Source organism: Neolamprologus multifasciatus, chromosome 6, assembly GCF_963576455.1.
Source record: "Neolamprologus multifasciatus chromosome 6, fNeoMul1.2, whole genome shotgun sequence".
Lineage (NCBI taxonomy): Eukaryota > Metazoa > Chordata > Actinopteri > Cichliformes > Cichlidae > Neolamprologus > Neolamprologus multifasciatus.
Genome location: NC_140444.1, coordinates 1,334,776 through 1,349,702, shown reverse-complemented (window position 1 = coordinate 1,349,702; position 14,927 = coordinate 1,334,776). Strand labels below are relative to the sequence as shown.

General features: G+C 39.6%; 1 protein-coding gene and 1 long non-coding RNA gene across 3 annotated transcripts; both read left to right on the top strand.

The window, feature by feature from the left end:
* Window positions 1-2,841: 2,841 nt before the first annotated feature.
* On the top strand, window positions 2,842-14,416 carry LOC146516097 (uncharacterized). The gene is made up of 3 exons (XR_014874437.1): window positions 2,842-3,258; window positions 5,831-7,203; window positions 12,815-14,416. It is a non-coding gene; the product is annotated as an uncharacterized LOC146516097 (long non-coding RNA).
* Window positions 9,270-13,128, top strand: LOC146516098 (uncharacterized). Of its 2 annotated transcripts, none has more exons than XM_085162039.1 (2): window positions 9,270-10,971; window positions 11,270-13,128. In XM_085162039.1, the coding sequence occupies exons 1-2, from the start codon at window positions 9,333-9,335 to the stop codon at window positions 11,446-11,448; spliced, it is 1,818 nt and encodes a 605-aa protein (XP_085018165.1). In that variant the 5' UTR covers window positions 9,270-9,332; the 3' UTR covers window positions 11,449-13,128. The 2 variants fall into 2 exon arrangements, with proteins under 2 accessions (XP_085018165.1, XP_085018164.1); XM_085162038.1 differs by having other exon boundaries at window positions 11,267-13,128.
* Window positions 14,417-14,927: the final 511 nt, after the last annotated feature.

The window sequence follows — 14,927 nt, the reverse complement described above, 5'->3', positions numbered from 1 at the left end:
TTTTAAACACTTGATGTACTCAGCTGCATGAAGAGCAGATGAGATTTTCTCTGACACAATTAAATCAAACCTGATGAAGGTCAAAGGTCATCACTTGTATGTTGAACTACAAACCTGTCATCTGGAGTTCTTTCACAGTATTTTGCAGATAGTGTGTTATTTACCATAAAGTGATTCAGAGTTATTCATACCAGAGTAACCACAGAGGATCACATATTTTTAAATATATAACTTTCTACAGGACTGAATATAATATCTTTATATAAAAGTCTGGAGCCTCTGGGGAGTATCTGAGTATTTATAACATTACACAAACCAAAGGTCTCATCACAGTGTTGATGAAATGCTGGGTTTATCCATCTCCTGGGGCGGGCCTACGGAGGAGTGCTGAAGATTTCCCTGTGAGGGAGCTGCTGGTGAAGATCATGAGTCCTGCTTGATCAATGCCATGAGCTTCAGTCTTCCTGGTGTTTCTTAAATGATGCCTCTTACAGCGGGTCAACAGAACTTATGGCACAGGACAGCTGTGATGAAAGAAAGGGAAGAAGTTTCTCCAAACCTCTGGACCCAGAAACCCAGCTTGGTCCTGATGGTCTCCCTCACTAGTTTCTCTCCAGGGTGAATGTAGCTGTTGATATAATATGGACTCTATTATTAAATGAAAAGAACAAATTAGACTACACTACTGAAACCTGCTGCTGTTTTTAAAGTCTCCATGTTACCAGGCTGTAGAGATTTAAACAGTTTTAGATCCATTACACTCAGTCTTATGTTAAAATCTCAAAGGACAGCATTATATTTTTGATATTAACAGTAACTCTGGGCCTCTGTAGAGTGTGCAGCTGATCTCATCGCTGTCTAAAAATGGATAAAAAAACATAAGAAGTGCTGAATCCTTCAATAACACAGACTATTATTGTCCTTAAATATATCTGAAGCTTTCACACAGTGGGGGTTGTATATTAATATTTGTCTGTCAGACAGTCAGAAGTTAGAAATAAATGATACAAAATACAAATAAATACCTTGAATTTAAACTGAAATGTAATATTTGAGACAAAGATGAGTTCTTGTATTGTGAAAACTATGGAAATGTAAATAAAAATGTTTTGATTTTAGAACAAAATGAGTCATCTAACCTTTACAACGGGAAAAAGTATTTGTTAAAATGAAGCAGCTAAGTGAGTCTTTCCATAAAGATGGAAAATTAGGAAAGATGGGAAACCAACCTGAAAGTTACAGCAAATAGTTTTGAGACTGAGAAACATTAAGTTCAACATACAGCACTCTGTAGTTAGACAAATAGTCACAATTATCTAAACACTTAAATATTTTATTGTCTCGTTTTATTTTCGCTCAAAAACACAGAGTACTTTATGTAAACAAGGTCTGGTGGCCCTAAAATGTAAAATGTTGGTAAATGTTGTGTTAATGTGTTGGTCTTAAGTAAAGCTAAGATGTAACACTGAATGATCGACACTTTATACTTTAAAAAACACTCAAATGAAGTGGGGACATGTTTGACCCCTGAGGAGCTCAGGTGTGTGGAAATCAGGACGACATTATGAGGGTCGAATACTTGTAGAAATCTGAGCTGTTGGTGTGTCCTTGGATTGTGTGGTAATTAGGGATGGGTACCGGTATCCGGTGCCATGATGGCACCGGTTCTGACATAAACAGTAGTAACCAGACAGAAAAGCAGCGCACATTTCAGTGCTTTTTTTTCCTGAGATGTGATACACTTTGAATTCTAGCCAATCATTTTACGTTTCCGGGGATAGTAGGCGGGTCCAGGTACGTACGTTCTTTTAGAGCAGAGCTACAGATTAAAAATGCCCAAGGCGAAGCGGTCAAAGTCTGGCTGTACTTCACAGCAAAAGATGCAAACTCAGCAGCTGCAACAAGTGCTTTAAGGTGATACTGTGATGCTGTCAAAGGAGGTAACACCTCAAATCTGATGAAACACCTGGCGACGCATAGCGTTTTTTTTAAAAGCCGAAAAATGCGCCGTATTTGATAGCTTGCTGCGAGACCTCACACCGAGCACATCTACTGCAGGTGTGGTGCCTGTTATCGGACGAAGAGTTAGCAACATCCCCCAAAAACCCGAAGAGGAGAGTCCTGGCCCCTAGTCCTGCCAGTGTAGCAGAAATGATGACGGATGATGATGCAGCAGCAGCCGTTCTTCTCTGCGTGAGTAGCTTAATGTTGTTCGTGTATAATTTACGTTGAGTAGGCTAACCACGTTATTACATTAATGCATGTAAGGTGAACTAGCAAACGCCGTCGTAGCTACATGCGGCTGTCTTCTTGTTTGATGGCAGATACTCCCTTCACCCTGGACAAAAAGGCTAAAATGACCAAATAAAAAGTGGGAAACAGTTAAACACGAGAGGTTTTTGGACAAAGTTTGTGTTTTTTCCATTGTTTAAGCTGCTTCCAGCCAAGAGTGATACCATATATGCCCCATAGCTGCAGAAAAGGCTAACATTGTTATCTTTTTACAAAAAAACAGCTGAACATGAGAGGTTTTTGGACAAAGTTTGTGTTCTCCATTCTTTAAGCACCGGCACCGTTTCAAAAGTACCGGTTTGGCACCGGTATCAGATAAAACCTAAACGATACCCATCCCTAGTGGTAATAATATTCGAGCTGGCAATCTTTCCTACTGAATCTCTGAGTCATGTTACCTGAGATTAATTCTATGTTTACCTGACAGTCAGATTGTTGTTGAGGCTGGAGGAACAGCCTTATCTGAAACAGTAATATTTCAGTGACTGCTGCTTAGACCACAGGTTAATACACTCTACTGATCCCTGATGGGAGAACCAGCATCTCTGACAGCAAAGAAGCCTGGTGGATGTTTACAGTCTGATGATGGGACATCATGCTCTGCATCTTCAAAGTTTGTCTCTTGATTATTATTCATACACAGTAATGTGAAGTTTGCTCATATCTGGTATAACTGGACCAACCTGCTGCTCTTCATTGATGGAGGCTGTTGAGTCTGTTGGATGTTGTGTATCTCGTGTTCTCTGGGCTTTGTTGTCCTCGGTCTTTTTGCAGGATCAGAAAACAAAACCAGGAGGCCTGTAAATGTTTCTTCTCCAATTGGATGATGATAAGACCGTGACACGGGACGCCACCTTTAGTCTTGTGATGAAGCAAAGCTCAGGAAGAAGTGTGATTAAATGGGCCCCACATGTGTGCTGCTGAGAAGGATGTACAGGGGCACCTGCAGCCAAATCCAAGCCTCAGGTTAGTTGTAGTTGCTGTAGGACTGAAACAGCTGAGGCATCAAATGTTTGATTAAACGGATGAAAAAGAGAAGTTTCTTCCCTATAATTATCACTTTTTAAAATCTGTAGTAAGTTCAGGTCTGTCAGCGTGCTGAGGTCACAGAAACAAGAGAAGAAGCTTCAGACTTCAGAGTGTTGTTTACAGTTTTCTGTCATCATGATCTCCCCTGAAGTTTATCACTATTAATAACACTTATCACTTCATTACAGTCCACAGTACTGTGATGAAGATTCTGACTCATGGTTGCAGAATATTTTATAATATACTAAATATTATTTTTTGTAATTAATTTTTTCTGTTAATCAAAAATTTACTTTGTGAAATTAGAATTTGAGAATGAAGAATGTGACAATATATTTTTGTTCAATATTTAATTTCTTGCAGTTGCAATTGTTAAATAAAAAAATAAAAATATATTCTTATATATATGTGTGTGTATGTATATATATATATATATATATATTAGGGGTGCAACGATACACAAAATTCACAGTTCGGTTCGATACTTTGGTGTCACGGTTCGATATTTTTTCGATACAAAAAAATGTTCATGCCTGTTTAATTTGTCATTTATTAAATTTTCACAGCACATTCTGCACCATATCTCTGTGCGTTCATCATTTGTTTGAAGCCAGCTCACCTCCTGCAACCACTTGTCAGAGAAAACGCGCTTCTTTTGTGGTTCAGACTCCTGACATTTCTTTGGAGGTGGAGGAACACCAAAGTAATTGCTTAAAGGAGCTTCTTCGACATCTTTAAGAGTTCTAAACAAATGTCTGTCCTCCTCCAGAAAATCTTATGTACGCAAACACTCGTTGCAACTTCTTATCTTGTGCGCGTTTTTTATTTTGACAGCGAATGCGCACCTGCGGACCACTTATGTGCAGCCCTGGTTATTTAGCTCGTCATATTGCAGCCACAGAAATTCTTTTGTCCATGAAACCATAAAGCTGCACTTTCTTTTTGCCTTATAGTCTGATTTGTCAAAACTTTTCCGTTTTGTGGTAAGCTTTTCTTTGGCTGTCACTTCTTCACCCTGACCTGTCTTATTTGGCTCAGCAGAACTAAAATATATATCCTGCTGCTTTTACACACGCACTCACATAACGCTCAGCGATTCTCTGCACGATCAACCTCTCACATGTTTAAGCTGCGGGAGATTTCACTTGTCATGTTTGCATAGTAAGCTAACGATTGATAAGATGATGTCAGAGGAATTGGTGCAAATTATCATCACTCACCAATCAGTGCTGTCGCTCTCTATACACAGTTCACGCGATTGCAAAGTGAAAGCAAAAAACAAGCGCAAATTCAAACGCGATTTCAATATGTCACATATTGACAGTGGCTTACCGATGCCAATGACATAATTACCCAGCTACATTTCCGAAAGAATGCAAAAGCATTGACATATATTTTTCCTTCCTATGATAGGCCGACGGGCAGGGCAGAGATAGATTTTGGTAGCCCGACTGGAAAAATCGGGCTTTGCAAGCCCTGTATCTGATTGAGGAATCACTCATCTTTGGAAAAGAGAGTTTATTACAGAGAAATGTCTCTGTCCAAAATAAAAGCTCTACTATACGCTTCTTCTGAGCTATATTCTCAGCAGCATATTAAACATATCAGGTCCCCATAAGGAGAATCATGTGCTAACGGCTGTCTAAATGACTCTGGTAAAGTTTGTAGCATGCGTGCTTGTTGTTTTTCTCTACTTCCACTTGTCTTTGCACGAGGATGATGTCGGAGTAAATGTGCAGTCATATTCGTTGTGTTCCCACTAGTGCTGTCAGCGTTAATCTCGTTGAAATGACGTTAACGCCACAACACGGCAAATCTCCATTAACGAGCTACCGCGGATCGCCCCGTGCGTGGGGCTGGACGGCCAACATGTTAACGAGCTAACTGCGCTAACACACTAGTTCCCACCCATATAATTGAGCATTGCGTGGCACATCCAACATACTGTTTTACTTTAGTCCATGACGTGCTTACCTTCAGGGTCATACGTCACATGAAAACCAAAATAGTTCCAAACGCCAGATCTGAATCAGGGTGGGGGAGGTTCGATTTGCCATGTTGCAGCGAGAGCTTAGCTTCTGTGTTGCTAGCTTGTCCTGCGCTCAGTGAATCTGCGTTCGACTACTCCGCCTAGGCTGCACTGTCGAGCGCAGATCCACTGAGCGCTCAACACAGACAGCATCGTCAGAAGGAAAGTTGATAAAATAAATTAAAAATTTTGTATTGTTCATACATATGCGTACAGAACCGAAAGCACTGTATCGAACGGTTCAATATGGATACGAGTATCGTTGCACCCCTAATAAATATATCTGTATTAGTTTTAATAAAATAATTTGGCACCTATATTGAAAATACCATATTGTCAGAATCAGTTTGGTATCATTGTTTGTCTGATTGCTGAAACTAAGAGCTACTTTGATCTGTTTAGATCTAAAGTATCCAAACTCGAGCTCTGATGTTTCTTCACCCCTGTGTGTGTGATATGTGATTTCCTACATGCTGGCAGAGCAGAGCAGCAGTTTGTGCTCACAGATGGTGACGGTGTGGAGAGACGGTGGTGTTTCCTCAGAAGAACCAGCAGAGTCACAAAGGGCACCAGTCCAGCAGGTGAACCTTATTCATGACATAACACAGCAACAATGTAAAAAATTAAACAGCAACAGTCTAAATGTAAAGTGCATTCTAAAGTCCTCTTCAATCAATTATATGCAAAGAGTCATTCAGGACTGTAAAACGTGAACTACAGAACCCAGAGTCTTCATCATTAAATCTCTGGTTGCTTCATTTTTCTATCCTATATCATGGATATGTGTGTGTGTGACAGACAGTTGTGACTGTTCATTCAGACAGTTCTTTTGCAATGAAAAACATAAACACCCATGCTCCCAGTAGGTTTCTGCTGTGCCAGCTGTTTACATTACAGCTGCTTATGGAGTAGCCATGGTAACCACGGACTCTGAGCGGCTGGATCAACGCAGGTCAGACAACAATTTTACATATATGATCTTAAGACAGGACACAGCCACTGTACGTGGCCTCATATCAAATGTGAACGCAGACTGAGTCTGTTTGACGTTTGTTTATATCGAATCTTCCTCTCAAACATTTAAACAGCAGCGAGTCTGCAGCTGGAACACAAACTCAAACTGTCTGAACAGGTTTGCTCGTTTCTTGCGTGGATTCATTTGGTGATTTATTAAATGTATAACTGTTATTCTAACTGTAATTCTAATGATGAAAACACAGAAAACACAGATCACACCTGTTCAACCAATCGCTTTCATTCTACTTTGATCTGTAACAAACTGACGGTTCATCTCTGTTACAGTGTTGTTAAACTGCTATATTTTTGTGTTCTTTATGCTGTAGATGTTCACGTCTCTGGAATAGTTGGCAGTAATAAGGATGATTTTCTGTAAAATCATATTGATATGAGCCATGAATTATTCGTAGATGACAGTTAGATTAGTCAGCTGGGAAACTCTGTGTTACCTCAGAGAGCTGAAGATATCGTGGACATGCTGACCTCGCTCCGTGGTGTACAGGTCCGTTTACCCTCATGATTAATATTCACAATAAAAATATTAGCCGAACATCATGAAGTCTGTATGTGTGTCATAGTGTCGAACAACCTTTGTACAGTTAAAGCAGTTACTACATGAGGAAACACCAACGTTATCTCTTTTATGCGTTTATCAGGTCACACTGATGACTGAACAAAAACCCAAAGATCAGCTGTTAATCGAATTTATTTGCTCTCTCTCCTCCTTAAACATGTTTTTAATCTTAGTTATAATTCAGAATTGGCGACTGAAACACGTAGGACACATAAGAACATCAGGAAATAAAACCCCGATAAATATAACCTCAGTAAAATAAGTCTGTGTCAGCGGGGGTTATTACAGCTGTGTACCGGGGCCTGCGCTTTGTCGGTGGTAATAACAGCTCGATTGCTTGCGAGGCGAGCGGGTCTATCCCACACTTTGTGAGACTGGGCAGACATCTCCGAAATCATCGAAGCACTTTTGCAAAGAGGCTGTATCTTGACAAACCGACCAGACACATGAAGATTAAACCGCTGCATTCTCAGCTAAAAAAATATTAAAACGGTGACACACAAACAGGTTCTGTTAGTTTCCACATGCTGGTTGTTGTGTGCTAAAAACAATGGCCACCAGGCCAAAGCAATGGTTTTGACTCGATCAGCGTTAGCCCCGCCCCCTGAGTTTGATGGGTGAGGTTGACAGATAAAATTAATTCAAGATGAGAGCCAGGCGCCAGGACTGCCAAAATGAAATAAATAAATATATCATTAAATAATTAATTAAATGTGTCAATAATTAATTAATTACATGTGTCATAACTATGTATTTAATTAATTATTTCCGATTTTAATTAATTATTGACACATTTAATTAATTATTTAATGGGTGTATTTAATTAATTCATTATGGCGGTCCTGCCGTTCCATAGCAAACAAGCCTGCATAACTTAATAAATATATAATTTGAAAAATAACAAACCTAAAAAGAAACACTAGGTACGAGATACATGAGTACCTATGATACGATGATACTTTTGGTAAACAACCATTTGACTAACATGTCTGTCTCACCTGCTCTTGTTCCATCTCTGTTCCGCTCTCTCTTTGTGCTGACAATCATCAAATATACAGTTGAAACCAAATATTTACTCTTCAGATAAAAACACTTTTTTAATTGTAACATCAAATCAGACTAAATGTTTAATTTTTTTAGATTGATAAATATAAAAACATAATTGTTAACTTTAAGAGTAAAGAGAGAAATTGGCACCAAATTGTATTCAAACTGAGCCACACTTGTGGAGCTCCACAATTCTGTTCCTGGTGTTTTGGTTGACATCTCTTGATTTTCCCATGTCACAGAAACAGGCTCTGTGTTTTGCCTTATATGCATCCACAGCTGTGCCACCATTTACTCACATGGACTCTACTAACCAATCAGAAGCTTCTTCAGCTCAGAATGAAATCATCTGGAGTTTTCTTATTAATTAACAATAAACTTAGTGTATATGTGCTCCTAAATTTGATGAAAGTGATAAAAATAGCTCTGTCTCTCTTTATTCTGACATTTAACTAATTCAAAAGATATTTCAATATTTATTTATGCAAAACAAAACAAGTTTACTCTAAATTGATGTTGTACAGTAAAAAATTGTTCTTGTGTTTTCCATAAAGTGTAAATATCTGGTTTAAACTGTGACTATACTGCTGTGTATTGAAATTCCTCTTGTTTCGCATAGAAATATACTGAACAACATACAAAGCATAATATATAAAATAACATCTACTAGTTTTTTCTTTGAAAGAAGACCCTCATGTCCATTCTTGTATATCAGTGCATTACTGAAACAGATTTATTTAGCCGTGGAGGGAAACAACTGAAAATATGAAATAAACACATGTAAGCTAAGACTCTCTAAAGAAACAGCTTTGTTGTTGTTCAGCTTTTCATTTCACCATTTGTTGATTCACTTGAAAAGCAAGTAACGTAATATTAGTCAAGTGATCAGTTTGACATCAATCTTTTGTGATTCACTGTCATATTTACATTATTTGTACAGTACGAATGATTTGCTTTGGTACCTGGTCAAACTTCAGCTCTCCTCTCTCTGCCTGCGTTTCTCCAACAGCGCACTCGCAGGCAGCAGCTGCCCCGCCCCCTCGCTCAGTCCTTACTGTCTGAGCTCGGATCATACCAATATTAGGGGGGATTTACGCACAGTCGTAAATTCCCACAGTGTGCGCTATGTGCTTTGAATATTGTGTGTAGTTTTTGTTTTATACAGTTGTCAGCCAGGCATCTAACTATGAAAAAATTACACTCCAAAAGACCCCGGGCTTCTGAAAAAACAACCCGGGCTTAAGCCCAGTAAGCCACCCCCCCGCTCCGCCACTGTACTCGACCCACCTCTGGGCACCACCCAGCAAAGACGAAACTTCATTCGTGGTCACACCAGAACAGATTATGCCACCAATCAACCGGTGCTTTGAAAGGCTCTCTGAAGTTCAGTGGAGCGAGATAGAAAATGGCACGTGCGACTCGGGCGTCCAAGCGGTGCTCGCTGATATGATTTCTGAAATCATTCAGATCGCCTCTGTCAGAATCCTTCAAATAAACCTTCCTGTTATTCAGGATCACATGACGAAGGAAGATCCGGAGCCTTTAGGTGCGGGGAAAATAAGCCCGTCCCTCGGAGACTCGATCTCAGCCGCCATCGCCAGCGCTCTTAACGTCCCGGAACAGCGACATGAGAGCGCTGACGAGCTGACACGGATGGTTGAGGAAGAGATCTCCGAAAAGGTCAGCTCAACAATTGCCCTGATCGCAGAAAGCCCTGATTTGCCGCAAGACCCCGCCGTTTATGTTAGCGGCAAATTGAGTAATATTAAAAAGCTGCGCCGCATGGTTTGCCACGCTGCCTCGTGCCTTAAAAGGCACGCACGTAAGCTGCGCTGCCGGTGCGTGTCAAGGGGGTCTGATTCCGGTTCAGAAAGCACGGATTCAAAGGTGTCAGTGCAATCAGCAATCACAGAGATTTCTGTGATTCTGTCATCAAGGAGCTCAGATGGAGAGATGACAGAAGGAGATAAAGGTTCAGATGATGAGGAGAAAGAAATTGAGCTCCCAGACCAATCAGCTCTAACAGAACAAGGCCAAATCAAACCCACTGCAGAGAGCCACAGTATCCGAGCTGCAACCCCAGTAGAACAGGTTGCAGCTGACATTGTAAATGAGATACTTGGAAACCTGGATTCAAGCAGTGAAGAGCTCTGTGACAGCTGTAGCTTACCCAAACCTGCCTTTAATGCAGGATTCATTATCAACAAGGTGAGAGACTTCTTTTCCAAATGTGTGTCGTCCACCTCTCACTCCGGCCTCAAAGCACGCAAACATCGCTTTTGCATGTTTGCCAAAAAACAATTTGAAAAGATGAAAAACGAGCTGAGACAAGAAATAAAGACAAACAGGAAATATTTTGTTTGTCTAAAAAACGTTTGCAAGCAGCCCAAGAGTGACACGGTGCCCTCCGATGAAAGCATAGCTGTCAGCCTCTCAGGGTCAGAGCCTCATAGTCCTCGTCCCCAGAGCGCAAATCAAGCCCCTTCCCAAAATATGCTTCTACGGTACATTCGTTTTTCTCCACTCGACTTTGGCGCCATTAGATCCCACGTTAATCGGTTGTTTGACAAACTAACTAAGAAAGAAGAGCTCTCCATTGAAAAAACCTTGGGAAACTTTAGAAATAGTGGGGCAACCAGAGACTTTACTGTGGACTTAACGGCAAAAGTGTTTGATCTACTGATGACGGATCGAATGTATGAAATCCCCGAACCTCTAATGGGTAGATCCCTCTCAGACACCGTCATCTCCAGGACTCCACGACAAACACAAGGCTCAAAGCGTCCCTATTCTGCTGAAGTCCTCTATGTCCTCGTAGAAGACGCAGTAGAAAGGTTTCTACAGAAGCTTTTACTCTGGCTGGACAACGAAGACAAAGATCAAGTGATTCAAATGGACGAGGTGTCTGAGGCTGTGAATGACATCCGAAACTTTATTAAAAGAACACAGACCCCAAAGCAGGAAACAGATTCAGCGAGCAGTGGTGAGGAACCTGTACCATCACCTCCAAGGCCAAAATCTGGGAGCATTTCTCCAGAGAAATGCTCTCTGGCATCTGAAAAGTCACCTGCAACGCCAAAATCTGGCATTGCACCTGCAAAGCATCCAGAAAAATGCTCTGCAGGTGTTTCAGGCTCTCTCATGGTTTCCTCTAAAATGTCAGAGAATGGTTCTGTGTCTTCCGAGGTTGAGAAAACGTCCGATGACCTCGCCTTCTTCCTCTTCGCGAGCGGTCTTATAAAATCTAAATCTAAGACCAAACATTCTGTCTCTGTCAGCAGAACTAGACATGGCCATCAACCGTCTGAGAGACCTGATCAAGCCTGAACTCAGCAGCACAGAGTCCACCACAAGTCTCATCAATGACCAGAAACAGTTCATGAAGAAAATAGCCAAATCCCTCATCAGGGAGTTTGGCTATCCAATAATAACCCCGTCACGGCGAAACATGACGCTGTGAGGTACAATCTAACTGGAGAACCGGGGACCCTCTCCGCCGACGTGTTTTTCTCCCTAATTTAAAGCTTTCTTTTAATGACATCGTTAACATTTTTTTTAGCAAAAACACATGAAAGTATCACTGATAATTCAACAATAAAATCGCTTCATGTTGTGGCCATCACACAGTGTTTTCCAAAGTGATTCACGATCTGAAAGTGCGCAGATTTAACGCACATAATCCTTGGTTGGGTTTATTATTTTTATTTCACATGTAAAACACATTTATAGTTTTATTCACCGCTTCTGTTAGTTTTGGATGCGCTCGGCTCCAACCAATCAGACGCAACCTGTGTAAGCAAAGTATGACGGGAGAACGGAGAGACCCGTTCAGAAGAATAAGAAAAAGAGGCGGAATTAATTGATTCTAATGCAGGTATGTAAAAAATAAATGACTACTTAGTAGTCATATATTTAAAGTAATAGCTTGATGTGTCTTTCAAAGTTTGTTTTTCATAAAAGCTTCAAACAAACAGGTGACTGATCTCGGAGAAAAAAAGAAGTGGTTTTATTTATATATGTTTATATATAAATATATACGGTGGCTCCTAGAGACAAAACATGTACAAACTGCAAAACACATTTCTAGCGTTAACTGAACTTCCAGAACAGAGCTACCTAGATCACTTAAATTACACAATTGAAAGCATGAAAGCATATGTATATTGTTTGTGTATTTATACGCAAGCACTCATATATATTCAAATAATTTTTAAAAAAAAATGTTCATTTACCTGTTACTACCACACACCAAATCCGGTTGTTGGCTTGTGTAGCCACGAGGTAACAAAAGCTCAACACTGCGCCCTAGCATCCTGGAGCACTTCTGTTGTGTTTTGCACGTGTTTTGAGTTTTTATGTGCTTCTGACTTTTTACGTGTTTTGGAGTTTGTACGTGTTTTTACGTGTTTTGGAGTTTTTATGTGCTTCAGAGTTTGTACGTGTTTTTACGTGTTTTGGAGTTTTTACGTGTTTTGGAGTTTGTACGTGTTTTGGAGTTTGTACGTGTTTTTACGTGTTTTGGAGTTTGTACGTGTTTTTATGTGATTTGGAGTTTGTACGTGCTTCAGAGTTTGTACGTGTTTTTACGTGTTTTGGAGTTTTTACGTGTTTTGGAGTTTTTACGTGCTTCAGGGTTTGTACGTGCTTCAGAGTTCGTACGTGTTTTAAATAAATCATATAATACAAAAACCAACTATTTACATTTCAACTTTTAACTATTTAAATTTTCAGCTTTTTCCTTTTAAACACATTTAAAGTGAAACAACACAAAACACTGCAAACCACAACACAATTAAATATAAATTAAAATATGAAACAAAAAGAAGATGCATATTCTCTGTCATATGGACCTGCATGAATAAACTTTCTGAATCCTTTATCATCTGCAACTGAAAATAGTTGTGGGTGATTACTATACCTTTCTAATGTGACCAGTGTTGCCAACAAAACACATAAAAACTCAGAAGCACGTACAAACTCCAAAACACGTAAAAACTCAGAAGCACGTACAAAACACAACAGAAATGCTCCAGGATGCTAGGGCGCAGTGTTGAGCTTTTGTTACCTCGTGGCTACACAAGCCAGCAAGTACCAACGACCGGATTTGGTGTGTGGTAGTAACAGGTAAATGAACTTTTTTTTTTAATTATTTAAACATATATAAGTTCTTGTGTATAAATACACAAAGAATACACACATGCTTTCATGCTTTCAATTGTGTAATTTAAGTGATCTAGGTAGCTCTGTTTTGGAAGTTCAGTTCATGCTAGAAATGTGTTTTGGAGTTTGTACGTGCTTTGTCTCTAGGGGCCACCGTATATATTTATATATAAACATAAATATATTTAGTATCTACTGCTAGCTAGTTTATTGTGATGGTGCTGTTTTTTATTATGTTGCTCTTTTTTTGTTTGCTTTCTCTTCTGTTTTTTTTTCTCCATACAGGTGATCCAGATGTTTCGTTTGTTTTTCTTTCTTTCTTCCCCCCTTTCTCACCGTCTCTTCTCCCCTCTGGTTTTCTTTCTCTCCCTCTCTTTCTTTCATTCTTTCTCCCTGTCCTATCCCCCAGTCATGTCTGTCCCGTTTGTAGCAACCAAAAAATAATAATAATTCATAATTATAATAAAGGTCAATCAAATGGACCAATATGGCAAGGCCATGATGATCCACTTGGTAAAATAAATCCGCTTGGCATCTTTCTTGGCCTTAAGACAACAATTCTGATGCTAAAGATCCAAACGGGACACAAAAAATTAAAAATTAAAAAAATAAACATATATAAATAAAACCCACGTCTTTTTTTTTTACATTAGTAATTCCTTTTGTGCATAATGTGTCGTTGTTGTCCCTGGCTCTCTTTTTCTCTCTCTCCCTCCCGCTCTGTTCTTGAGCTACTGCGAGTGTAACTACCGCCCCTCCCCCCTCATCGAAAAAAGGGCGGGAGAGAGGGTGAGAGAAAGAAAAAATCCCCAACTGGCGTCGTTCACGTCAAAGAGTCGCCGTTTCGTTCGTGAACGAAACATCACTATTGTTCTGTTGTGTTTCATTCAACTTTTGTTGTGTTTTGCTTCTCTGTGGTGCTTCCTGCCACCATGGCGCCATCTTGATTTTTGACTCACTTTTCTCATTTTTTCCTGCGGTGCTAATGCCTTTTCTTTCTATCTTTCACTTTTTATTAATAATAATAATGGATTGCATTTTTATAGCGCTTTTCCGGACCCTCAAAGCACTTTACAACTCCACTATTCATTCACTCTCACATTCACACACTGGTGGAGGCAGCTACAGGTGTAGCCACAGCTGCCCTGGGGCAGACTGACAGAAGCGAGGCAAAAAGGGTGTAGTTTGTGTGTGTGAGCACCCGTGTGTACACCTGTGAGCATGAGTGCGCTTGTATTTAAAAGGTTCCTTCATGTAATGATCTGTTAGAGCAGGGGTGTCAAACTCAAAGTGGGGCAAAGTTCAAAACTGGAACAAAGTCGCGGGCTAACAATATTTATTGAAAAAACTCTTCCTCCAGATATAACAAGGAACCTTTTCTTATAGACTCAAATAAGTTTTGCTGAAAAACTGAATATGGAATAAGCAAAGCTTAATACGATATATAACTTATATAAAAATATATATAACTTAATATTGCACACATGCAAAATTGAAATTCCAATAAAATAACATATCACTGGAATTCATTTCTTAAATAAAAATTGTATTTGCAGCCTTCTGAATTAAATTTTAGCAGTAAACTTTTTCCCCAGGCTAATAATAAATGTAAAAATAAAATAACAATAATAAACCACTTAACTAATAAAAATATCATTAAACGTGAAACCATTCAAGCCCATGTCTGGGAGTAGAAGACAAATGGCACAAAGAAAATGTTAATTATAGCTCAGTTTGCTACACACTGATCTAGTCTGATGTGTCCAAGCCGATCTCTTC

Excerpts from the sequence above, each read along its gene's own strand:
- LOC146516098 (XM_085162038.1), top strand. The coding sequence starts at position 9,333 with ATGCCACCAATCAACCGGTGCTTTGAAAGGCTCTCTGAAGTTCAGTGG. Across the intron at positions 10,972-11,266 it reads AACAGATTCAGCGAGCAGTG|CAGAACTAGACATGGCCATC; the intron begins GTGAGGAACCTG and ends TGTCTCTGTCAG.